This window comes from Syngnathus floridae, chromosome 14 (assembly GCF_059516105.1).
Source record: "Syngnathus floridae isolate MCC-2025c chromosome 14, RoL_Sflo_1.0, whole genome shotgun sequence".
Taxonomy (NCBI): domain Eukaryota; kingdom Metazoa; phylum Chordata; class Actinopteri; order Syngnathiformes; family Syngnathidae; genus Syngnathus; species Syngnathus floridae.
The window spans coordinates 11,731,381-11,755,438 of NC_142426.1; the positions used below are offsets into that span (position 1 = coordinate 11,731,381).

At 42.5% G+C, this 24,058-nt stretch overlaps 2 protein-coding genes and 1 long non-coding RNA gene across 4 annotated transcripts; 2 read left to right on the plus strand and 1 right to left on the minus strand.

The window, feature by feature from the left end:
* The first annotated feature begins 3,047 nt into the window (after positions 1-3,047).
* LOC148387790 (uncharacterized) lies at positions 3,048-18,238 on the plus strand. 2 transcript variants are annotated; one of them, XR_015862467.1, is made up of 6 exons: positions 3,048-3,205; positions 8,228-8,311; positions 15,176-15,294; positions 15,360-15,577; positions 16,620-16,699; positions 16,888-18,238. It is a non-coding gene; the product is annotated as an uncharacterized LOC148387790 (long non-coding RNA). The 2 variants fall into 2 exon arrangements; XR_015862466.1 differs by having other exon boundaries at positions 3,049-3,205; positions 16,829-18,238.
* LOC148387791 (sodium- and chloride-dependent GABA transporter 2-like) lies at positions 13,755-18,224 on the minus strand. Its single transcript, XM_088395657.1, has 14 exons — positions 17,020-18,224; positions 16,822-16,956; positions 16,609-16,749; positions 16,434-16,515; positions 16,228-16,360; positions 16,010-16,144; positions 15,599-15,702; positions 15,399-15,523; positions 15,164-15,276; positions 14,887-15,024; positions 14,671-14,773; positions 14,487-14,587; positions 14,040-14,210; positions 13,755-13,947 (listed from the first exon to the last, which is right to left on the minus strand). Exons 1-14 carry the CDS (start codon positions 17,267-17,269, stop codon positions 13,864-13,866), a joined length of 1,815 nt encoding a protein of 604 aa, XP_088251783.1. The 5' UTR covers positions 17,270-18,224; the 3' UTR covers positions 13,755-13,863.
* A 2,870-nt stretch (positions 18,239-21,108) lies between the features above and the next one.
* Positions 21,109-24,041, plus strand: LOC148387792 (growth arrest and DNA damage-inducible protein GADD45 alpha-like). The gene is made up of 4 exons (XM_088395658.1): positions 21,109-21,307; positions 21,698-21,799; positions 21,938-22,166; positions 23,252-24,041. Exons 1-4 carry the CDS (start codon positions 21,258-21,260, stop codon positions 23,363-23,365), a joined length of 495 nt encoding a protein of 164 aa, XP_088251784.1. The 5' UTR covers positions 21,109-21,257; the 3' UTR covers positions 23,366-24,041.
* The last annotated feature ends 17 nt before the right edge of the window (positions 24,042-24,058 follow it).

Below are 24,058 nucleotides of genomic sequence, written 5' to 3' on the forward strand. Positions count from 1 at the left end.
AATAGTTAAACACTCAATAGAAAGACCGCCGTCGTTAAAGCCTCATTTTCTTTCACCATTACTGAAAAGAAAAAACAATCGGGTGACTGACTGCTGATTAAGAACGAGGATGATATAGTTAATCAGAAAATCCAATGGCAACCTCCCTCAGCCTGTGATCAGCTCAGAAAACACCTTATCCATTCGATCCTACAGGACCGGTTTGGGGGGGAAAAAAAGAAAAGCTGGCTCCTTCTTCTTTATCCCCAAAGCAGGATAACAGCCGGCGTTCGGGGAATATCCATGCCTGCCAATTGCAGTAATGGCCCCTAATTCCAAATTAATTCAGTCTAAATGAACTGTCAGAGGGAGATTGATTTGTTGGAGCTGCTGTCTTGATGAGTGCTGTCATGTGATTAGACAGCGAGGCCTCCCACAGCCGCGGGCCACTTGCTCACTCGCGCTCTTTTGCTCTCCGCTTTTTTTTGAAGCGCCATCAACTGCAGCCGGTTCTGGCGTGACAGTTAAGGAGACACGAGGCCGCTCCGGGATGACGTCCGAGACCAACCCATCGGTCGGGGGGAGCTTTTGCTCTAGAAAATTGACGGGCTACTGCGGCGCTTCGGGGGAGGTTTGCAAAGGTGTGCCGGTGGTGCGGCTGATTGGGGTCTCACACAATGAACGGAAATTTTATTTTCAGTCTTTTCCTCAGTTATGTGCTACAGGGGGTTTGTGTATATGGTGAAATCCAGTGGGGGGGACTCCCCCTTCAATGTCCCATTAAAAGCTAGTTTATTAAGGCACTCCTAATGATAAAAATATTTATATAATTAAATATATAATATAATATTAATATAATTCAAAAAATAAATTTAAAACAAAGGTGGTGCACTGGTTAGCACGTCCGCCTCACAGTTAGGAGGGTGCGGGCGCGATTCCACTTCCGACCCTCCCTGTGTGGAGTTTGCATGTTCTCCCCGTGCCCGCGTGAGTTTTCTCCGGGCACTCCGGTTTCCTCCCACATCCCAAAAACATGCTTGGTAGGCCAATTGAGCACTCCAAATTGCCCCTAGGTGTGAGTGCCAGTGCGGATGGTTGTTTGTCTCTGTGTGCCCTACGATTGGCTGGCAACCGGTTCAGGGTGTCCCCCGCCTACTGCCCGATGACGGCTGGGATAGGCTCCAGCACGCCCGCGACCCCCGTGGGGACAAAGCGGTACAGAAAATGGATGGATGGATGGAAATTTAAAACATTAATTATGAAAATTATTATTATTTATATGAATTCTGCGCTGATTTTATTGGTGATCAAATATGTGGCCCCTGAACTACAAAGAGTTTGAAGGCATGCTTATTAATAGGCGCTCATGGAAGTTAATTAGCTGTGGAAACGAGGCCAGGGGCACTCGCGTTTGTGCCCCAGAGGACTTTGGTATCCCCGCTGATTCCTAGGCTAGGCTAATTATTTCCCAATAACCTTACTTACTGGCCATGCCGCCTCCTCTGGGCCTGAGCCTAACAAGCGTCACCCTGCGAGTGGAGCGGCTGTTCTGCTTGGAAGTTTTTTTTTGTGGCACGCCTGCCACCTCAGAAATGATTTCCTCCTCTTCCTCCGACTCAGAGGAAGCCGGTCGAGAGCCCCAACATGCGCAGGCGACAGGGCGGAGGCTTTCCGAGAGCGCCGCTGTTTGATGTTGGAAATTAAATTCCTTTAAATTCGCCATTAACGCTATTACTTAAAGTATTGGACACACTGCCGAGTAACCCGGCAGCTTTGCGTCCGCAGTCATTAACTTTGCCCTTTCCTGACGCTCGCTTTGCAAACTAGTTAACCTTATTACCCCCCCCAGCCATCTATTTTGACTGTTTATTTACTTTCTTATTGAAATACTTTCTCCTTCGCATGCTGCACATATAAATAAATATGGGGCCCCACAGAAAAGCTGTTTATCATGCAAAGTGGAGACATCAGAGGCTAGAAGAGGAGAGGTGGCCTAAAGAGGTTGAGCTATTACACTCAAATAAGGTCGACATTTTGAGTGAACTTATGATCCTTTGACATACTTGCAGAAGAAATCAAAATATCGCCAAGAGATGATTGTTGATTAATCGTGTCCGGAAGCAATTGAGGCAAAATGGAGTGTACTATTTGGCTGCAACCAGCAGGGGCACTGTTGATCTTGGCGCAAATACTTTGCGATCAAAGGTTGGAATGCACTGCAGGGCCAAGTGAGAATGAATATCAATTGAAAGAACATGAACCAATGAAAAAAATAAAATAAAAATTAATATTAACAAGCCCATTAAAGGAGCATCGTCATACAGTTGGATATTCTGCGGCTGCAGTTGCACATATTTAGAAATTGCGGCCGCAGGAGGAAAATTGATGACAAACTGAAGCTTTTCCCTAAACGAGAACTCCCTTAAAGAGTGTAAGCAATTGTTTTCTTTCCGAGATCTGCCCTCTATCAATTACGACGTGTTTGTTTCTTTACAGGCTGTTTTTCTCATTTGGCCATACTGCATTAATCCGCTGTTAAAGCTGTAGCGTTACAATCCCCACTAAGCACACAGCCTGAGGCAACATCACCCGGGCCCCGCACACACTAATGGGCCCGCGACACTAAAACATGTTTTCTTCTTTATTGACACCGATCATAACAGATTAAATGCAAACTTTCTTCATATTAAGTGAAGGATAGGTGACACCAATCTTTTCTAAGTGTTGTTTTGCTCCTGCAGACGGCTTTAACAGATTTCATCTGACACCATCTGAAGGGATGTTTGTCACATGAGAGATGTTACTTCTTTTTTCAAAAAATAGATTTCCTCAGATTAGTAACAAAGTAAGTTGGAAGTGAAATAATACCTCAATTTTAGGAGAATTTACTAGCTTTGCAATATGTTCACACAAGGTAACAACATACAGTTTCATGTGTGGGCTTTTGACACACATATATATATATAATATATATATATATATTTTTTTTGTTTTACTGTTGAGTTGAGATGCAGGCCGCACCCCTCTCTGGCTGAGCTGCCTCAGGTTAGGGTGTGTCTTCCTTCCTGCCTGGAGGCAGCTGATTAAGTGCACCAGGTGGAGATGTTGGAAAAAAATCAGTGTGGTTTGGAGGCACTCACATACAGGACATTGAGGAGCAAGCAGTGTGTAACAAAGGGAAAAGAGACTGCAGGACAAAGGCTTGTAAAGACAGAAGAAGGAGCTGGTGAGCTTTTGGACATTTGCATGTTTTGCAGAAAAATGGACAAATCATGTGATGAATAAGTTAAAATGTGTTTGTGATTAATCATGTGAACACTTTAAGATAGAATATATATATATATATATATATAAACTCCTAAAAAGTCTGAGCAAATGACGAGACAGCCAAAATACTTTATAAAAAACAAAGGCTTACATAAGAACATAGTATAACAAGCAATGGCCACCACTCTCCTTCCCCATGCCAGCACCGAGCTTGTTCTCCTGAAAATTTAGTACAAAGAGTGGTGCACTCTAACACTAACTTTCACAGCACATGTTGTTGTCAGGTTCCTTCTTCTTCCTCCACTTCGACACTCACTGACTTATCACTAATGTTTTTCCTCTCCTTCTTGTAAGAAGTTCAGCGTGTTCCGTGATCAATACAGAGTGGAGCTCTCTGACTGCATACATTCTGCGCCTTGGCAGCTTAGCCTATCAATACTCTTTAAATTCTCCTTATGGCCCCAAACAAGCCGTTGCATTATTTAGCAGGCCTACAGTCAATTGCGTATTATCTACACAACATTAACAGGAAAATGGCTTTCTGTGTGGAATCTGTCTAAAAGTAGCTATTGAACAATGTGGCCTGTAGCACCTTTGTCACAGCGGACGGTCAATGAGGAGGCTTTAGAGCCCAAATCCAATATGGAGATCTCCTTATGTCTTTTCTTTGTATGACATGTTTGTAATTCGAGCTGTCAGACGCAGGAAATGTTGTTTACTGGCGCAAATATTTTATAGCAAATTGTGAGAGTGCCGGTACTAAAGAGGCAAGAAGTTATCTACAGCAGGTTTTTTATTACAATGTAAATTTTCTTTGTCTCCATTACCAAATGGAACGATGTTTGTTCAATCTAAAGCAGCTACGTGTGTATATATGTGTGTGATGAACAGCGATACAAGTATGTCTCATTTGCTGTGGAAATATTTTCCCCATCTCCACCGTTGTAAAATGTTCATTAAGGAATAAATCAAATGAGGCATGACGGCGACCAGGCTGCGGCGCAAATTCAATTTGTATTCATAACAGCCACAAGGAGGTGATCATTCACATGACTTGCTTAACTCACGTTGGTTGCTCCGTGTTATTTAAGAGCCCTCTGTTGTATGTGCACATTCACTGTATGCACGACATGTGTCTAATGATGCTTTTTGCATATCTGCAAATAATTATTTCTAAGGATTGACTAAATTTAAAAGACCATGTGAAGTGTATTCTGGGATTTGTTTGTTAGCTTGCAAGCTAGTTGGTCGCTAACGCTTATTGGGATGTCAGAATCAGAATAAGCTTTATTTGCCAAGTTTGTGCATGTCAAACAAGGAATTTGACTCCAGTTGATCTCAGCCTCTGTACATTTAAGTGATTGACAACATTCAGATGACTAACAACATTTAAGTGGCAAGAACAGGGTATGATTGCCCAGTGATATCTCTGAGACTGAGTGGTGTGAGTTCATCAGAGCTGTGTCTGTGTCTGCTGGTTTTGGCGTACAGCACTCTGTAACGCCGTCTGCAGGGGAGTCGTTCGAACAAACTGTGACCTGGGTGAGAAGGGTCTGTAGAGATGTTACTTGCACGTTTCCTGGTCCTGGACAGGTACAAGTCTTGAATAGATGGGAGGTTGGTCCCGATTATCTTTTCCGCAGTCCTGAGTGTCCGTTGCAGTCTGTGCTTGTCTTGTTTGGTGGCCGATCCAAACCAGACAGTGATGGAGGTGCAGAGGATATACTGGATAATGGCAGTGTAGAAGGTCTTCAGTAGCTCCTGTGGCAAGTTGAACTTCCTGAGCTGTCTCAGAAAGTACAGCCTCTGCTGGGCCTTCTTCCGAACAGAGTCTATGTGGCCGACTATTGGAGGGAGGCTTTCGGTGGATGTACTGCCACGACTAAAACATGCAAGGAAGTTCCAAGTTGAAGTAGCATCCAACAAATTCAATATGAGCATAGCATTTGGGAGCGGAGACGTTGGCTTGATTTTTCACACTTTGAAGATGTTCATATGAAGTAATAATTATCTAGAATCTAGATTTAACATGATCATGTAAACAAACAATATATTATTATTAAACTACATAAATGTGACTATTTGGAATTGTAATCGCTATGAGGTGCTTATTAATTATCATTCAGTTCACCAGTTGGTGGGGAAAAAAAACAGCTAAACTAAAAAAACTATATATAGTTGTTGTCTTGCCTCCAAGTATCCTCATAAACAGATGGCGCCGTTCTCTACTCAGAGTTTGATAGCGGGGTAAAGAACAATAAACATATTTAGAGCAGGCGGCAAGGAGGAGAGATGGGAGATGGGAAAGAGGATGAGTTCTCGCCTGTGCTGGAGAGTCTGCCAAAATCCATTACCTAAGTGTTCTTTATCTTTTCCATATGCTTTTGTTGTCTAATCTAGCCCAGCAAATCCTGGATTCACAAAACAAACACACGGATCAGCACTGTCACTTGCACAAACGCGCACGCTTTCAGCGCTGCACAGTGGCCACTAGTGGAAATGCACCCAGCCATGGACGCGTGCTTGGATGGATCCATGGCTGGATCGAAAATGTGAGCGAGAGGATGATTGGGAAGATAATCAGACAGCAGCCAGAGGAAATCAAGGAAGCGACAGAGACGCTAACTCGACTTTGTGCTCCGTCGGATCCCCTGCTTTGGCCCTCGCATCCTTGATCCTCTCAGCGTTCTTCCCCCTTCCCCTGCTCTCCTCTTTTAAGGAGGATTGGAGTTTATTCCAGACAATCCACCCCAGTTCAGGAAGTGGAACGAGAGGGACTCATGGAAATGCGGGATCACGGACGGACTTTGGTGGGGGGAAATCGTATCACAATAGTGCTTGGACTCCTATCAGATTTAAGTGAAAGGCTTTAAAAAGACGAGCGCTCGGGCTCAGGGGTAAACTTTTAAATTGTGGGGAGGGGGTGTTGAGTCGTCATATTGTCATTGGTGAAGGTTGCAGTGAAGGGATGGAATATTTCTTAGCAGGCGGATGCTAGACATGATTTATAAACCTTCTTAATTATCAAATTAATTCTATAAAAGGAAGCCACAATATATTTTTTTGCCATTCCCAGTATTTTTTTTTTTTTTTTACAATCTTGTATGACACTATAAATCCTATGCATCAGTCAGTTTAGTGATGATTTTGGCCTATACAGTCCACTTTCTTAATGCGTCCCACCCTCCTCTCGGTAGCTCAGTAGGACGCTGTAGGCTAAAGTTATGTAGTGATCGGGCCGGCCCATTAAGCCGAGAAGCAGCATGCTGTGTGAGCAAACATCCCTAATCACAGTTTCTCTTAGACTACTAATGAGCCTCCGCTAATTAGCCTTCTCTCGCCACGTCAATTGTTTCTCTCTTGCTCCACTCAGTTAGCCCGGCCTCATTTGTCTGATATAGATTAGTGTGTGTGTGACTGCGTGTATGTGTGTGGGTGGCTAATCAGGCTATTGAAAATCATCAGTAGTTAAAGTGAGGGTTTAGGATGGAAAGTCATCAAAGATTAAAAAGCTTCTTTTTTTTTACACTAGACTTCAAAAATTGTTCCCGTGATTTGATTCTTCATCAAACAAAACTTTATTATTAAATATCGCTATATCTTTTTTTTACTTCACATTAAGTATTGGCAGATCTGGTTGTCAATATTATGTTAAGTGAGGTTGTTGGCATCTGATGCATTTAACTAAAGTAGCTTTGTTGCTTTTTAAAAAAAAAAAAAAAAAATCAAGTAATCAGTAAAATAACATTTTCAAGGTACCTGTGGCAAGACTGAAATTGAAACATGTCAGCTATACGATCTATTTGAGTTTTTTCTGTGAAGGAAAGCACTAATGGCTTGTTGAGCTGCCATAAGACTAGTCGGGCCTGGAGGCTGGTCACAGCCATATCTCACACTCTATTGATCCACTCTCAGCTAAGCGTGACCCAGAGCTCTTCATCCCTTCCTTTTTCATGTCCTTCCCTCCTTGTTAGTGATCCTGAAAAGTTATAACTGTACTCCTGTCAGTTTGGTCCTGAGATTATTAATCTGCAGTGTCTTCACCGGCTCATTTCACCACTGTTGCTGACATGCACTTGTCATTTGTGAATAAATAAATACATTAATTCATTCAAATAAATTAAAAATAAATAAATAGATATTGACGAGTGCAACTGCTACTCAGTTTTAACACATCCCTGTCTCTCCAAAAATTGTCATTGTCTTCATGTTGTACTGCTATTCCAATAACTGATCAAAGATTTTTACCATTGATGAAGGCCCCCAAAAAAAAGCAGGCAGAATTTCATCCACCTTCAGTGTCGGCGTACCCCGTAGGCAGCTTCCTCTGCATCGAAAACCGCGTGAATGGTGTCACATGGTAACAAATTAGGTGGACAGGGCAACAGGGCAGCAGATTGGTGCATTCATCACGAGAGAAATAGATCATGTCAGCGTTGTCTGTTGGCCTATACGTGCTGCTGTGGGCCAACGTGAGGGTGCTTTATCAAATGCAACTGTAGGAAATGAGGCCTTCATGACAACTAATAGGTTTTAGGAGTGAGCGCGGGCTGAGAGTCTGAAGGCTGTTTGTGTGGAGTGCTACGCAGTATGGACATGAGTGCCACAATTCCAATAACATTATATTCTATGTAGTAACAATTAGCAGACTGGATGAATTTTGAAGGAGGATTTTAATATCGGCGTGTCCGATTGATCGCTCGAGCTCTAGCTGTTATCTTGCATTTTGTATAGTTTTGATGGTTTCTACAATCGTGATGTGCTATTAAGAGTTGTGTTAAGTGATGTGTAAGTGAGTATGGGATCAGGTATCAAAATAAAATCTGACACTGTACACATAATCCATCCTATTCCATAATCCATCACTTCTTATTTATTAGTTTGCCCCTTTTACATTCATCATCCAATCAAAATATTTGCTGGAGACAGTGATATGATGTAAAAACTGAGTGATCAATTACCCCAATGTGACCCCCCGCAGGGTTCGCCGGCCACGTTTACGCTCATCCAAAAGGAAGCGACTGGGACGAGCGAAGCGACAGGCAATCATTTCTCTGCGGAACAGGCGAGTAGGCGAAAGCCCATTTTGCTCTGATTAAGTCCTGACAAAATATTCCATTTGTCAGTGCCACGCGGCTGAGAGAGAGCCCGGCCCGGCCGACTGTGTCTGTTGACTGTGTCGCCGCCATTTACATTGTTCACTGACAACATCATCATTTGCTGCCTTAATGTCCACCTTCACTTCTGCCTTGCATCCCTCTTTCCTCTGCTCTCCATGCTCCCCCCCACCCTTCACCACCTTCATTGCCTTTCTCTCAGCCCGCCCGCCTGCCCGCCCCACCAACCCGACCTCCCAATAGCCTATTTTTGTTTGATCTGCCCTCATTGCAAGGTTGAGTGCAACCGAAGAAGCCAGAGCAGAGAGGGACCTAGTCATTTTCAATGTCATAAATTTCAATCTTCCAATGTTTTCCCCGTCCTCCTCTCCCTCGCTTCATCCCCTTCTCTGGTGGCATCGCCATCACGGGAATTTGTCAATTCCGTGTACCCGGTGCTGTTCTCTCCACTCCAAAACACGTATCGACTATTATCCTGTCTCACGTCTTTGCACACCTCGGCCGCAAAGAAAGCAATTTTCCCCGGGCCGCATCTGTGATGAGATCCAAATGAAAGATCATTAATAGCTGCTTCGGAAAGAAATGGAGTCCTGTCTCCTATTTTAAATATGATCATTCCTCTCCCCTCGCATGCGCTCGCCGGCTCTTCAGACGCTGGCGTGCATGAGCACGTCGTCACATTTGGGGCTCTCTTAACACTGATGTGTATGAGTTGGGGGAAGCCCAAAGGCCATACACCTATCTCTACACTCAGAAGCCACAACTTTAGGTACACCTAATGAGCATCATTCTTGATGGACGTTGGCAGACAGGTAATAAAAATGCCAGAGTGAACCCCAATGACAACAATAAGCAATGTCATGACAGTGTCACTCAAAGTTGATGTCCGATGGCCCCATTTGACACATCTGTGATCCTCCGAGCCAATTTTAAATCAGCCACACGTGGACGTCTGTAAATGCACTTTGCACTCTTCAACGTGCCACAGGATTCAAGCCAAAGTTCTCTAAGAATTTATTGGCTTCACTCCACTCTCACAACGGCGTAAACTACCCTTTTGTAAAATGGACCAGTTCGAACGGGTCTGTAAAAAGTACTAAAACTTAGATGAGTTTTAAATGACAGACCTGGGATGAAAATAGAGCACTTAAAATAAAACCCCATTTTTTTTTAGTGTCACAAATATATTTAGGGACACATAAAGCCATCTCTGAATAAAATTTAGCCTCACAACTGGACTCATCTATTCAAGTAACAAAAGTTTTTTTTAACAGTAGCTACTATGGCTAATGTTGACCATGAGAAAAAAAGCCAAACAAAGTTGTGAAATGTAATTTAGGAATTAATCAGCATTCATTAGCCCACAGGGGTGGTTCTTCCCGCTGTTGCTCTCATCTCCTCGTGGCTTAATGTTCTCGCTCTCATCCAGGCATCGTGGGTGCTTGGATCACTGCTCACCAGAGCGCGACCCATTTGCACGCTGGCTCGGCAACTTTACCTCCTACCTGCCCGCACGCTCCCCCCCCCAATGCTCGTTAGCATCCTATTAGCATTTCATTAGTATGGCTTCAGTGTGATTCGGCTCAACTTTGTCCCACAGATCTGTGGACTCATTTCTTCTCTTGGTACAGAAGAACTTTAAACACAAGGTCAATAATAATAATGTAGAAGTACTCGTGCCTAAAAAAAAAAAAACAATTTTATTGTAATGTTTGATCTTTGTCTTTTGTTAACACATATTTTGTTTCTGGCAGATACTATTTTTTGTTTTAGCCTTCATGTATTTGATTGATCTTTATATTAGCCCTGCACTGGATCAGTTTAGTGTGACTTAGAACCTCTTTAGGTGTAACAATCACTTGAAGGACAAAGCTGACATGCTGTGTTGCGACAATGACGCACACCCACGTACACACACACACACACACACATAGCCATATACTACCTCACATGAATGGAGTCAAATTCATTTCAATGTCTTGGCTAGAAAGACACAGTAATTAGCCAGGTGAGCGGAGCGGGGTGGGGTCACGTTCAGGCAATTAAGAAAGTGACAGCCCATCCAGTGTCGTGACAGGCACGCACACACATATACTCGCACACACACATGTCGGACATTCATATTCTTGACTGTTTCGAAAGTATTTGCAAATCAGGTAATTACCATGGAAACTGGATATCTGTCACCTATAGTCTCCATGTCTGCTTTACATTGGAGGGATGGACGGACGGATAGAGTATTTTCGGACATAATAATTCCAACACTGCGATGAATATCTCATCAGTACAGTTAAGTCGAGTGACTTTTAGCGCTCTCCTCCTTTGTCTACCATCGGAGTAGCACCAAATTGTGTGTGTCTGTGTGCACGTGTGTGTGTGTGTGTGTCTGTGTGTGTGTGGCAGAGGTGGCAGGATACAGTTATAAATGGCCATCATTTCCCCAACCACTCCGTCGTTCTCCATTGTGGAGCGGACGTCGCCGCGGGGCATAAGAGAGGTGATGTGTGTGTGTGTGGGAGGACGTAAGTGTGTGTGTGTGTGGGGGGGGGGGGGATAATAGAGAAAAAGCAGAGGGGTAGAGAGTCCCGCGAGAAAACCGTGACAGCAGTCGCGCCACAAAGCCACAATGACATCAGTGTGTGTAGATGAGAAGACAATTGACTAAAATTTTGAGGTGAGTTTTCATTTCAGACAGCAGTAGAGGAATTTGGAGGTCACGAGTCTGAACTTTCCCAGTCAAACACTTTTTCTTCACATTCCTTTGACCTAATATATTTTGGGATTTGGATCTAATTTTCTAGTCAGATTTTTTTTTCAGTGAACTCGGCTCCATTTACTTAACCACCAACTGACTTACAAAATACCGCATATTACTGAGTCACATATTTGTGAAACTCTTCTTTGTTTGTGTCGACTGTCTCCTACTGCCCCCAGTGGTCAAGTTACAAACAACACAATGCAGTGTAATTTTATACTACTGTCTAGGGATGGGCAAATACAGATTTCAGTTATCAGTAGTGGAAGTAAGGCCTAACTAACTAACTAACTAACTAACTAACTAACTAACTAACTATCCGCACCACATGATCAACCCTCTTTGCCCTCCCCACTCTGAGAACCTTATAGTATTTAATTCAAGCCACTGCTTCTGCCTTCATTGAATTCACTTAAGAACCGTTTCTTAATTGTATTTCATTTGGCATCCATAGACTTTCCGATTTAAGACTGTTGGCTGTGTGCACCAATTATGAGCTTAGACATTATCCCCTTTTCTCTCCAAGAGATTAAATTGATCCATAAAAAGCAAGTGAAGATAAAGATAAACACTTTGACCAGGATGGTCTGGTGATTTGGAACACAGTCACTTCCAGATTTCATGAGTTGCTGTAGAAAATGTGAAATCCACTTTGCTTTTGTCTCATTAAGTAGGCCTCTTCTGTCGGGCAAATTTGCATTTCATTCATTTTCACAAATTATTTTGTAACATTTCGTGCACAATTTGTACCTAATGGGTGGCAACAAATTTTTAATTCGTAATGTAATAAATGTACACCTGTTTCGTCGCTGCATATTTTAATTTTGTGAGAACATATTTGTGGAAGCAAATGAATATTCCTTGCACTCATTGTACCTACAGTATTTCACGGCACTATTATTAGATGAAAATTTTGCATGGTTGATATTTTACAAACAAATCACCATTTTGTTTTTATCTTGACTTATTTCAAGGTAACCATTCTTTTTTTCCCCTATGTCATGTTGCGTGAGGAGTGTGAAGTACCACAATATATGAGAAATGTCTTCTAACCAGCGGCCGGTTGAACTGGATCGAAGACACACGTGAGAGGAGAGCAGGGAGGAGGCTGCTAGTTGACAGGAGGCCTTTCTAAATCCCACACTCATCCATCATAAGTGGCGTTGGCGCGCTCTGAAGGCCTCATAATAGCCTTTTGCATTTTGTGCCTTCTGGATTCCATCGGGGTGGGGAGGGGACACAAAGGTGCAGATGGGGGTTTCATTCGTTTTCTTTCTGTTTTTTTAACTCATCATCATCCAACTCTCTCCTTCATGCTCTTTTCCCTACATTTTGGGGAAAATCACTATCTGAATTGGAAAAGGGACCCTGGGGCCAGAAGGCGCGGCGCGGCGGCCGTGGTTTTTTTTTTTCTTCTTTTGGATAATTGACTCTCTTTGCCTGCTTGCATATAATTCATCAGTGGAAGAGACGCTGATGACCTCACAACCTTGCAAACACGCACTTCCTATCTTCTCGCACGCATTACTCACTCGCATATATGCATGTGCGTGGATACAAACGCACACACATAAAGCAAGAGTTCCGTTTGAGCCCCCCCCTCCACACACACACACACCTCCCTCCACCTGCCCCAGAGGAGCCAGCAGGCTGGAATGAGAAGAGGGAGCAAGCGGCAAGTTATCGGATGAAAAAGCTGAGATGATAGATGGGGCACATTGTGGCATTATGAATGAATTAGACCTCCCAAATACCTTGAGCAGTGCAAACTGTCAGCCGGTGTCTTTGCTAATCTGCCAGCAAATAGAGCCATTTCTACATTAAAAGGGTCCAAGCGGCGAGCGGGCAGAATTAATTGAGCAATCAGGCTATTAAAGAGAAACATCATCCTGAGCCCTTTTTTCTGCTGTCGCGCCATTCATCACTAGCCCACAACACAAATTTGATCTCCAGCTCCTGTTTCTCCTCTTCAAACAGATGAGCTTTACTGTGACGAGACAGGAGTAGCTTTTGTCTTCTTTCCTACTTCATCATGGCTGTTGGTGGTTTCTTAAGGCCCTCATCTTGCACACTCTATGCTGTTTTTCAAATCATGTATTGTTTGGCAAGACTACTATGATTTGTAGACTCAATATGTGTTCCTTACCTCCTCTTTCTTTACCTTAAGTTTCATTTTTAGTCAAACCTTCATTCAGAGGTGGCAAAATTGTACTCTCACTGTAGAGTACTGAGTACAATTCTTTACAATACCTATTTTATAACTTGACAAAATAAGAAAAATAAATATTTCTCTCTACACAAAATAGTTTCCCTCTTTAACTTCAACTTCTTCAGAACTTGGAGGAGGGAAACATCTAAAACACGCGTGACTCCACATACTTCAACATGCCTACTTCACTTTTTCAGCTATTGGTTAACTTTTTTAATTTTGTACGGGACGCATCTTATGACACAAACGCACTCACGCACAGGCTATCGGAAAACCACAGGAGTCTAGCGCGCTCTAGCGGACAAAACGGGAAATTGCTAAAGTGTTACTACCGTACAATATCTAATACTATTTCGGTAAATAATCCAACCATCCCATTATCTGTACCGTACAAGAATAAATATATGGATAATATTGAGGAAATAAATTTATTTCTATTGTCTATTTTATTAAATAAAATTCTACAGCACCTTACAATACAGTAAATAATCATGTTACATGTGTTTTTGTGTTGTCCAGCTGCTTTTTACTTCTTTTCAAGACTTGACAAAGCTAAACTTTTTAGTCTCCACTGACACACGGAGTGACTTGTCTGTTGGTGTTGTCAACACTGTTATTCTCTGTAAAGTAAAAGGGAGAGAGGTGCCATTATTCCCACTAGTCCAGAAAAATGGAAGTAAAACAAACATGAATCCTGTGATGTGTATGACACCTGAATGATTGATCCTGGTGTTTTCGCCACACTGTAGAGAATCCACAGAGGAACCATTATAACTGAAGAGAATGCAAGTAATAGTCCCAGAGCGTGTCCCCACCAGGGGTACTGGTAGTTGTTATTGTACTTCAGAGGGGTGAATTGGACAAGGAAGAAAAGTAAGACACCCTAAGATGAAGAAGAAAATGTAGTTAACAACTTTGCTACAATATGTCATAACACTTACAAGAGAGCGGTAATCATGTAATTTGTTGCGTGAACATGCTTGTAACTTACAGTAATGACATTATTTTTAAAGACGTTAAACTTTGCACTTTTTTGCATCAATTCGATGAACATTGTGCTGTATGCATATTTTGCCTTATATAGTAGAGTTAAAATATTACAAGCATTCCTGGAATTGTCATTGGAGGATCAGTGGACTGAAAAATGAGGTTTACTTACAGTAGACAAAAAAGGCGTAACATACTTCCAAGAGTATTTCATATAAAGGGAAGGTCGATAGCCAATCATATCCTGGATTCTATCGTAATAATTATCAGCACCTTGAAGACGGATATAAGATTATCAGATGATGTTATACTAGATGATATATTTTGACGTTATTGTGTGTGTCTTCAAAGCTCACCGTATATCCATCCTATGCAAAGTGATTCCAAAAGGGCAAAGGTGAACAGCGGGATACCACTGCAGGCATAATAGTCAAAAAGCTGAAAAATATACAGCCCTCCCTGCAAGGCATAAAATAAACATCAGAAAATCTGGAGCATTAAAAATGTACCTTGTGCATGTTCCAATGAATAGAAAACATCAAAAAGAGCAGGACATATTTGAACAAACTCACCTCAGTAACCATACAGAGGCCAACGCAGAAGGAAATACCACAGACTACCAGCAGCAGTATTTTACGTCGGTGTCCAGTAAAAAACATGGATGGGTACAAATCTGATATAGATGTGACCAATCCTTCAAGATACACAAACTGCGGAGGGAATACATTTAATATTATTAGTGTTGTTGTGAAATAGCAGTCATTGTTTTGAATCCATGCCTGTGGATGGATATCTTGACTCATGTGCCATATGGTAAGTTAAAATGTAAAATAATATTCATAGGTTCACCTGACTGTCCAGTCCCAGAAAGATAATCATGATGAAAAAGAAGGCAGCCCAGAGTTGTGGTAAAGGCATCATGGCTACTGCCCGAGGGTAAGCAATGAATGCCAAGCCCGGACCTGCAAGCCGTAGCCGAGGTCAGTATATGTCATTGAGATCATTTTGTACAGGCAACGATCGGAAAGCATGATTTTGTGTGCAGTGACGTAGACTCGTCTCGGGGTGTCCTGGACGGTCGTACCTGATTCAGCTACTTCCGAGATGTCAATCCCCAGCTCGTATGACATGAAGCCGAGCACGGAGAATATTGCAAAGCCAGCGACAAGGCTGGTAGAACTGTTCAGGAGGCACAGTGCAAACGTGTCTCTGGAATGAAGAAAGTCACACGTGTAACGTGGAAGAGCCAAATAAGGAGGTGTTGTGAGTATCAGTGTTTCTTACTTGTAACAGTTGTTATTGTATTTGTTATAACTTCCCAAAGATGGCAAACAACCTACGCAGACAGCGTAGGAGAATAATATCTGGCTCGCTGCATCCATCCATACCTGTGTTGTATACAGTGTTGCCGTGGTTAACATGAATAAATAACTTGACTGATGACTTGATTCTAAAAGTAACTCCATTAAATTTCAAGTTGCCCTGCGATCCATATATACCATATTTTAACGACACAAACTGAAAATAGAGTGACTGTATTTCCAACATGAAAATATGAATGTGCCATTGACGGTTATAGACGTATGAACTGGGTTGGCAGTGAATGAGTTAAAGTGAAGCTGAGGAACTTCTGGATTAAAACTATTTATGCAGTTTTGGAAAAAAATACTATAGTCGAAAAGATATTTGCCTCACTTGCGGCTCAGACAGACGTGCGGGATTGGGAGAGACGTAAAATCGAATTCCATCCATGGCCCCAGGCAAGGTCAGACCACGGACCAGCAAAGCAATCATCATCACGTAGGGAAATGTGGCCGTGAAGTAGACGACCTGTAAGGAGATCACATCAGAACAAGTTGGACTTTTTATCGCGTGCTAGCTTTTGAGTGTGTCAGTATTGTTTAGCAGATCACCTTTCCTGAAGACTTAACACCTTTCCAGACACAGAAGTAACACAGAATCCAACTGAGCACAAGACATCCAGCCAGGTCCCAGCGAATACTTCCCATCTCCTCAATCCCTCCAGATAAATTCAGGACCCTCCTCCTAAATCAAAACATTTTATTTCTCTCTGAGTCTGGAAGTCATGAGCCAGCTTGACTGAGTGTAGAATACATACTGCCAGAATTCTTCAACGGAAGAAGTTGCATTTGCAGAGATGTTGTTTTTTGAATGAGCATTCCGATAATCAACACAGTGCCCTGAAAAATTTTGTAGAATTTGTCTTTCACAGTGTTAAAGTGTATTTTGTATTTTTATTTATTTCACATGCATATTCCCTAAATACATTGCACCTGTGTTCCAGCTATTGTTGCAGCTAGCCCAGGGGAGTTCCGAGTTGAAGGACGAAAAAAAGTAGAGGAAACCCCATGCCAGGATGACGATGTAATACATTACCGTTAACAGCATGACCATTAGACTGCCGTAGCCAATACCTACAAACAATTTAGCAATCCAAATATCAAACAGAAATCTCTGTCATCTGCTTCTGTGTTGAATGTATGTACCTTCAAGTAAAGGACAGATCTTCCTCCAACATGTGATTCCGCCTTGACCCGTTAACTGTCCCAAAGACACCTCTATGAAGAAGATTGGTATTCCGAGGGTCACCAGGAACACTAAGTATGGCACCAAGAAGACACCTGAGAGGAGACAGCTGCCTGACAAGACTCATTACAACAAGAAGGTGTGTTGCATCCTCTTACCGCCTCCATTTTTGAAGCAGAGATATGGAAATCTCCACACGTTCCCCAGACCGATGATTTCTCCAACCACTGCTAGAATAAACTCTCTCTTGTTGGCCCACTGGCCTCTCTTGATCAGCAGAGGATCATTTGGATCGTGATCACTTCTCAGTGGATTTATTTCTGGACTATTTGTTGGCTCCATTTGGACTTTGACCTGCTCTTGAGAATGTAAATAACATGTCATAGACCTTATGCACAACCAACACATTAGGCTTTCCACTGGATAGCTTCACTGTCAATATGTTACAAGCTCCTTGGACCATCTAATCATGCAACAGTGACCTTCTGGAGGGTCGTATATGTCATGCACATTTCTCATTTTTCATTCCGTTCACCATATCTGCAGTCTGTTCCAAAGGTCCTTCAAACTTGCTATTGGGTTCGATAACTTAAGAGGAGTACGCTCAATTTGTAACATATCCAAGGCACGACAAAGTCAAAGTGGCCAAACTGTACAAAGGTTCACATTAGTTTCTTCACAACCTACACAGATGCGTCATCACAGTCATTTTATAGCGCTTCACCAATTTCCAGATTCTCTCCGTGAGCTTCATGCCATCTGTCTGTGTCTGTTTATCAGTGCAAGATATTCATTATTAACTTCTCACTAACCATTTTAACTGGATGGCTTATCCATTGACTGTATGCTTTGCAGTGCCAGTGTTTTTTTGAAAAAATTGTTTTCCTAGTGTAATTATATCCATGATGCTGCATGACGCTAGGTTTAAAGTTACACACCTAATCAGAAACACTGCACAAACTATTCAAATCGATTACGACAATTTATTGCAGCAGTCAGAGTAATCTATAGTTTTGAACACTATTTAATGGAAGAGAATCAATTCAAGCAGAAATGATCAGACACAATTTATCAGTAGAATCCAACATCACACATGCAATGATGCAATTGGCTATGTGACATCCGCATTAATTATGACTAATACGTAAATGTACCTTGAGCTGCGTTTGCTTGGATCCAGTTGTTCTTTCTGAGGAAGTTGTAGTCTTGTTGCAGATTTTAAGTGTCAGTGATGCTTTGACGTGACACCCTCAAGATAAATTGGACCAATAGGAAAAGAGTGATATGACCTCTGTTCCTGTCCACCTTTCTTCTTTGTTCCCTCCCATTTTCAGTCATGCCCGTAAAGCGTAGTTTGAGACACCAAAATACTTCACTCTGTGAAATAAATACATAAATAAATCAAAAACATAAATAAATAAATAAATTGATCTCAAGTTACTCTGTAGTTCAATAAAATTCTTCAACATGAATATTTGCCACAATCCCACAGTTGGGACAAAAGCCTTTGCATCAATGAATTAGTTATTTCCATAAACGTCTTTGTGCAGACAAAAATGAGCACTTGTTCACTTGTTTGCCTCCTTCAGGTAAGCTTTGCGGTACATCTTGAGCAATAGCCTTGGTTATTGTTTCACCAGTGAATTCACTACATATTTCGACATTTGACTGGAATACTGGGAATGGTGTCAAGTTGCAATTAGCACATGAGTAGTTAAATTATAATTCGTGTAGTTTTCTCTTGTCAAAACATTTTGCTCAACTATATTTTATACTCTGTGTGCAATTTGTTGGGTTTTGTATACATTTATTGAGCGGCTAGCAGCACTGTGATCTAGTGTGCCTGGTATATTTGCTCCCTCTAGTGGTAGACAGAAGAGTCACTGCCTTGGTTGTATTACACTGAGGTACTGAGTAAAATACATTGTCTTTCATCTTTAAAATGTCCACAGGAGGTGGTCTCAGTACGGTTCTCAGTACGGTTCGCTAAAAAGTCAACGGTACGGTTCACCTAATCTGTGCATTGTGAACACAAAGCGCACTGGGTTCACTTCGCCTTTTTGCACTGTATTGTAACCTCCTTGGCTTGCCGTAGATTGGTCACGTGACTGCAGGCGCCAAAACAAACCTGTAGAGAACAGAGAATCCAAAGTTTGGCAGCAGCAAGTCGCGATCGTGACCGTGGTTCTAATAGTAAACGTAGAGAAGCATGTGCCGTTCAAAGTTCTGCCACGGCACCTGGACGCGGCATAGTTTAGGGAGAAATTTGGAAATTTGGAACGATGACAGCGATCTACAACAATCTACAGACCAGACAGGAGGTGGAGCGGCTGGTCCACTGGTGCAACCAAAACCACCTGGAGCTGAACCCGCTCAAGACCCTGGAGATGACTGTGGACTTCAGGTGAGACCCTTCACCACTTTCACCCCTCACTATCTGCAGTAATACTATTCTCTCAACAGACACCTTCATGTTCCTAGGAACCACAATCTCTCGGGACCTGAAATGGACCAGTCACATAGACTCTGTCCGGAAGAAGGCCCAGCAGAGGCTGTACTTTCCTGGGAGTTCAAGATCAGGTGATGTTTTAGAATATTTGTCAATTTTCGCACATGTCCTGAGTGTCGTTAGTCACCTAAATGTTCAACAGAGGCTGTGATGCACCGAAGTCAAATTCCTTGTTTGGCATGCTCAAACATGGCGAGTAAAAATTCTTGAATCTTGAAAATCTATTAGTACAATATGAATCCATGAGGTAATCAGCATATAACAATGTGTCATTTATGATGTCATTTTGGAAATCTATCGGTTTTGAGCTGGCTGTGCCAAGTAGTGGGCAATAGCTGACATGCCTGCGAGTATTTTTTGGAAACAGCAATGGTTTTGTCATTACTGCCTCAAGTTACATTTCTGTTTTTTAAAAGCAACAAACTGACGATGTTTGGTTGCTAAATGCTAAGGTAGATGAAAGATCAAAGGACGTTGGGTCACGTGCGTTTCGGTCTCGCGGCACTCTTTTTGAGCATGCGCGCGCTTCCGGCGGAGTTCATGACAACCAGGGCTGACCAATCAGACAGCTTCTTTTCCTCGACACGCGTCCCGTTGCTATGCCGTTGCTATGCCGTTGCTACTGGCTAAAAGTTGGAGTATCCCCTCAAATGTAATAACGTCCCACCTCGGTAGGCTTTGCATCACCGACTCATTTCCCTCGGTGTGTTTAACTCAAGTAAGAGAGTAAAATAGATTTTTTTAATTGATACGTAAACTTGTATGCGTGGATGTTGTAACGTCTGGGGAAAGTATTGCGTGTTGTTTAGGAAGAAGGGTCGAAAAAAAAGGGGGTAAAAGCAAGATTCGCCATACAAGTCGTGAATACGTTGGGATTTATTTTGACAAGATTACTTTCTTTTGTTCTGCACATGTGCCAAAAATACTTTCACTGTCTTAAGTTAAATAACGTCCGTTGTGAATAGACGAACAAAAATGCTAGTCATAACTGGAAAATATACATACCTTTATTGTGCCTTCTTTTTCTTTTTCAGATTAAATGGTGAATTTTTGAAATTCCAAAGCTGGAGGTTTTAAGGCTTCAACAAGAATCAAGAATCGCACAACCTGGACTGGCCACTATAGGGCAAGTACAGTATGAACACACAACTGTTACACTCACATTCACATTTAAGAACATTTTTAAGTTTTCCTTGAACCCAACATGCATGTTTATGGACTGTGGGGGGAAACACAAGTACATGTTAAACATTGAAACATGCGAATGTTTCACAGGGAGGCATTTGTGGTTGCTAGGTAAAGTTCCATGATCTGGTCATTAAATCCTAATATTAGCCAAAAATGCTCTCTCTGTCAGCAAGCTTACACATTGTCTGGTTGCAGTTAATTTCTTAAAAATGGAAAGAAACACGTGTTTGAGCCTGAATAATATCCATGACATCTAATGTAGAGTGGCGATCAAGTTCCATGAAAAATGGCAACTTTGGGGGGTAAAATGAGGCAGTTTAGAATGTCAAATTGACTCTTTGGCGAACGCCTGCTGTTCCCCCAGCGGCCTATAGATGGTGCCAAATAGGGAGTATACTGTACAATAGACACCTCGTGAGAATCTCGATGCCTGCAGTTGCCCCACCAGAAAGTCCAGCTGGAGAGCGGACCGCCTTCCGTGCAATCTCACTGGAGCGCCGTCTGACAAATTAGCATAGGGCCAATCATGACTAGCTATGCAAATATCCTCCATGACCACCATTGTCCTAGGACACTCTTATGTGAAGCTGCTAGATTGAACACCTCACTTGCAGTAGAAGCAAAGAGCAATCGATACGCGCATGTTTAGAAAAGAAGAGAAGCAACCAGAAGTTCGCTTTAAATTGGATTTGGGATTTTATGTACAACATGACATTTGAGGAAATAACTGGAGATAACTCTCAAGAAAGGTATGGCGCTGCAACACTCTTTTCCTTGTTATTTTATTTCTTTGCTGTGGTGCGTGCATGGATCGTTGCAGGCCGGCGCGTGCGTATGTAATACGAATATGTAAATTAAGCAGAGAGGGGGAAAAAAATCAAAGTGTTCTGTAAGACCCGGTGTACTTTATTACCTCAAACGACGCTGCAAACGGCTTGAAAGTGAGACAAGCGCACTGTGCATGTCCACGTTCAAAAAGTGCTAACATCTACCGCTTGCGTTTGCCATCGTTGGCAAAAAGACGTTCAAAGACACGCAAAGATGATTTTTAAAAGAGTCCGCTTAACATCGGCCGAAAGGCGCAACTTTCATGTGCCTTTTTGGTAATGTGTCAACTTTTTTTTGGAACGGCTTTGCAGAATGGATTCGGTGGCGAAAGCGTTAGAAGAGGTCCTGACCAGAGCCTTACCACAGGGCTGCATAACTGTGGGCGTCTACGAGGCAGCAAAGTCCCTCAATGTGTAAGTACGCCTTTATAAACTCCTATTACACGATTCCTAGTTCCATGCATACCGGCTTTATTTTTTCTTCATCACACTGTTGTATGCACAGGACCTTTTGTCATAAACAATGATCCATTGTCATCTTTTCTTCCTCAGGGACCCCGACAATGTGGTCTTGTGCATCTTGGCGGCTGATGACGAAGATGTGAAAGACGTGGCCCTGCAGATCCACTTCACCCTCATCCAGGCTTTCTGCTGCGAGAATGACATCAACATCCTGAGAGTGAACAACACCCGGCGCCTGGCTCAAATTCTGGCGGCGGGAGGAGGAGCAGGGAAGCAGAGCGGGGGCGAGCCCATGGACCTGCACTGCGTGCTTGTCACCGTAAGTACACTCACTCCGTGGTATGCTCTCATTGCATCGACGTTTTTTTTCTCTCTTACACGGGTGTGAATTCCTACAATGACGCCCTGCTTTTCTAAGCCAACGTCGGCGGTCTGGTCGCTTCCTTTCATTCGGGTCATATCAGGGCATCAAATCGATGGCAACTGGTTTCACATGACATTAGTGTCGGCTTCGTCGGTTCATGCACGTAGACAAGATAGGACAGCTCCCAGCATAAGTGTTGGTGTGGAAACCGAGGCACGCCCCAAACACCAATTGTATCACGCTCCTAGGATTTATAAATAGCCGTTTGCTAATATTCCATTCAGTTGCAGAAAAAAGGTTGTGGAGCCTCTTCAAGGCCAAAGTTAGTTTGAACGGAAACCTCCGTACTTTGTTGAAATAAGGCTTGCTCCTTTTTTGAGCATCTCCATAAAAGTAAATCAGGAGAGGTAAAGTGATCCGTGGTTGAAATTTGAATTTGCTGATTTTGTATTTGCATTGTGACAATAGGTTCAAAATGAGCTTTTGTGCTCCTATGTTACCGGTAAGATGCTTTTTTTGCTCATTTTGCATTTTATACATGGATGTCACATTAACAAAGCGATATGAAAAAATGTTGACATCACGTCCAGTTCTCTTTTTTTTCATCTCACTACGAATGCTTTGTAAGTTAAGAAAACAAAGTATTATTTTGTGTGAAGAGGGTTCCAAATTAAAAAGTCAAGCTACTGGACTTATAATTGGGTGCAAAAAAATGTGAGTAGGACAATTTGTACATTTACTTAAGTACAGAGTGTGAGTACGTTTACCACCTCTGCAGTATAAATATGCATGCTAGTGTAAGAGTTTCGCATGCAAACCTTTGACGATGTGCATACATGAAGGCTGCTTCACGTGACTGAAACTAAGTCCCGTGTGCATTTCGGTAAACATACACATGACTCCTCCCGCCTGTGACTTGCGAGGAATGTCGGTAGAAGGGAATACCTCATGCGCGCATGCACGCACACTCAGACACACTCCCACACACAGAGGCCACTTGTCCGGCGTTTAGGTGACTCAACTTCTCCTTTCTTTTCCAGAGCCCCGAGTCTTCCCTGTGGAAGGACCCGGCCTTGAGCAAAGTGAACCTCTTCTGCAGGGAGAGTCGCTGCATGGACCAATGGGTGCCCATCATCAACCTGCCCGAGCGATGAAAACAAATTCTAAATCTGCACCGCAGTGGATGTTTTACCAGCTGCAGATCAAGTTCCGAAGCAGCGTTCGGGTTGGATAACAAAACAAACCCCCCCCCAAAAAAAACCAGACCCTGTTGTGTAGTTGGGATGAATTTAAAAAAAAAAAAAAAAAGTGGGACGGGAATTTCCACTTGTTTTGGAGTTGTGTCTGTCCGTCGTGGCATGTCGTCACGGATGACGAAAATGGAGCCGGCCGGGTTGCTTTTGTTGGCGTCAAAGCCGGACGTGGCGCAGGCAGGAGGATTACATCATACGCTCTCACCGCTGTTGCTTCACGGCCTGTGTGACACGTTTCAGGAAAGGCGGAGAGTCGGCCGGAACTCTGAGCCGAGGCCTGGGCATCTGTGTTCAAACAAAGCACTTAAAGCACTGGACCTTTGACTATTTGATTTCATATTTCATTCAACTGTTAATATTGATGTTGTTGTAATTTAAAAAGGGAAGGGCTATTATTAGACATCCAGTGACGTGTGTATTTAATAATTCCTATGCCAAGTACAATTGTCGTGTTACAATTTTAAGTTATTTTCCAATATATTTAAGTATATTTATGTTGTTGTTTTTTTACTTTTGCAGAATCTGACTGGACACGTGTTCTGATGTCAATAAAAAAGATATTTGTTCTGAGCCACAACTGTCTTTCTGCGTTCT

Coding starts and splice junctions, on each gene's coding strand:
- LOC148387791 (XM_088395657.1), bottom strand. CDS start 17,269: ATGTGTTGGTTGTGCATAAGGTCTATGACATGTTATTTACATTCTCAA. Junction 16,361..16,433: donor TCCGTTGAAGAATTCTGGCA/GTATGTATTCTA, acceptor GTTTTGATTTAG/GAGGAGGGTCCTGAATTTAT. Junction 14,211..14,486: donor TTACGCCTTTTTTGTCTACT/GTAAGTAAACCT, acceptor TCTTCATCTTAG/GGTGTCTTACTTTTCTTCCT.
- LOC148387792 (XM_088395658.1), top strand. CDS start 21,258: ATGTACAACATGACATTTGAGGAAATAACTGGAGATAACTCTCAAGAA. Junction 21,800..21,937: donor GCAGCAAAGTCCCTCAATGT/GTAAGTACGCCT, acceptor TTTCTTCCTCAG/GGACCCCGACAATGTGGTCT. Junction 22,167..23,251: donor TGCACTGCGTGCTTGTCACC/GTAAGTACACTC, acceptor TTTCTTTTCCAG/AGCCCCGAGTCTTCCCTGTG.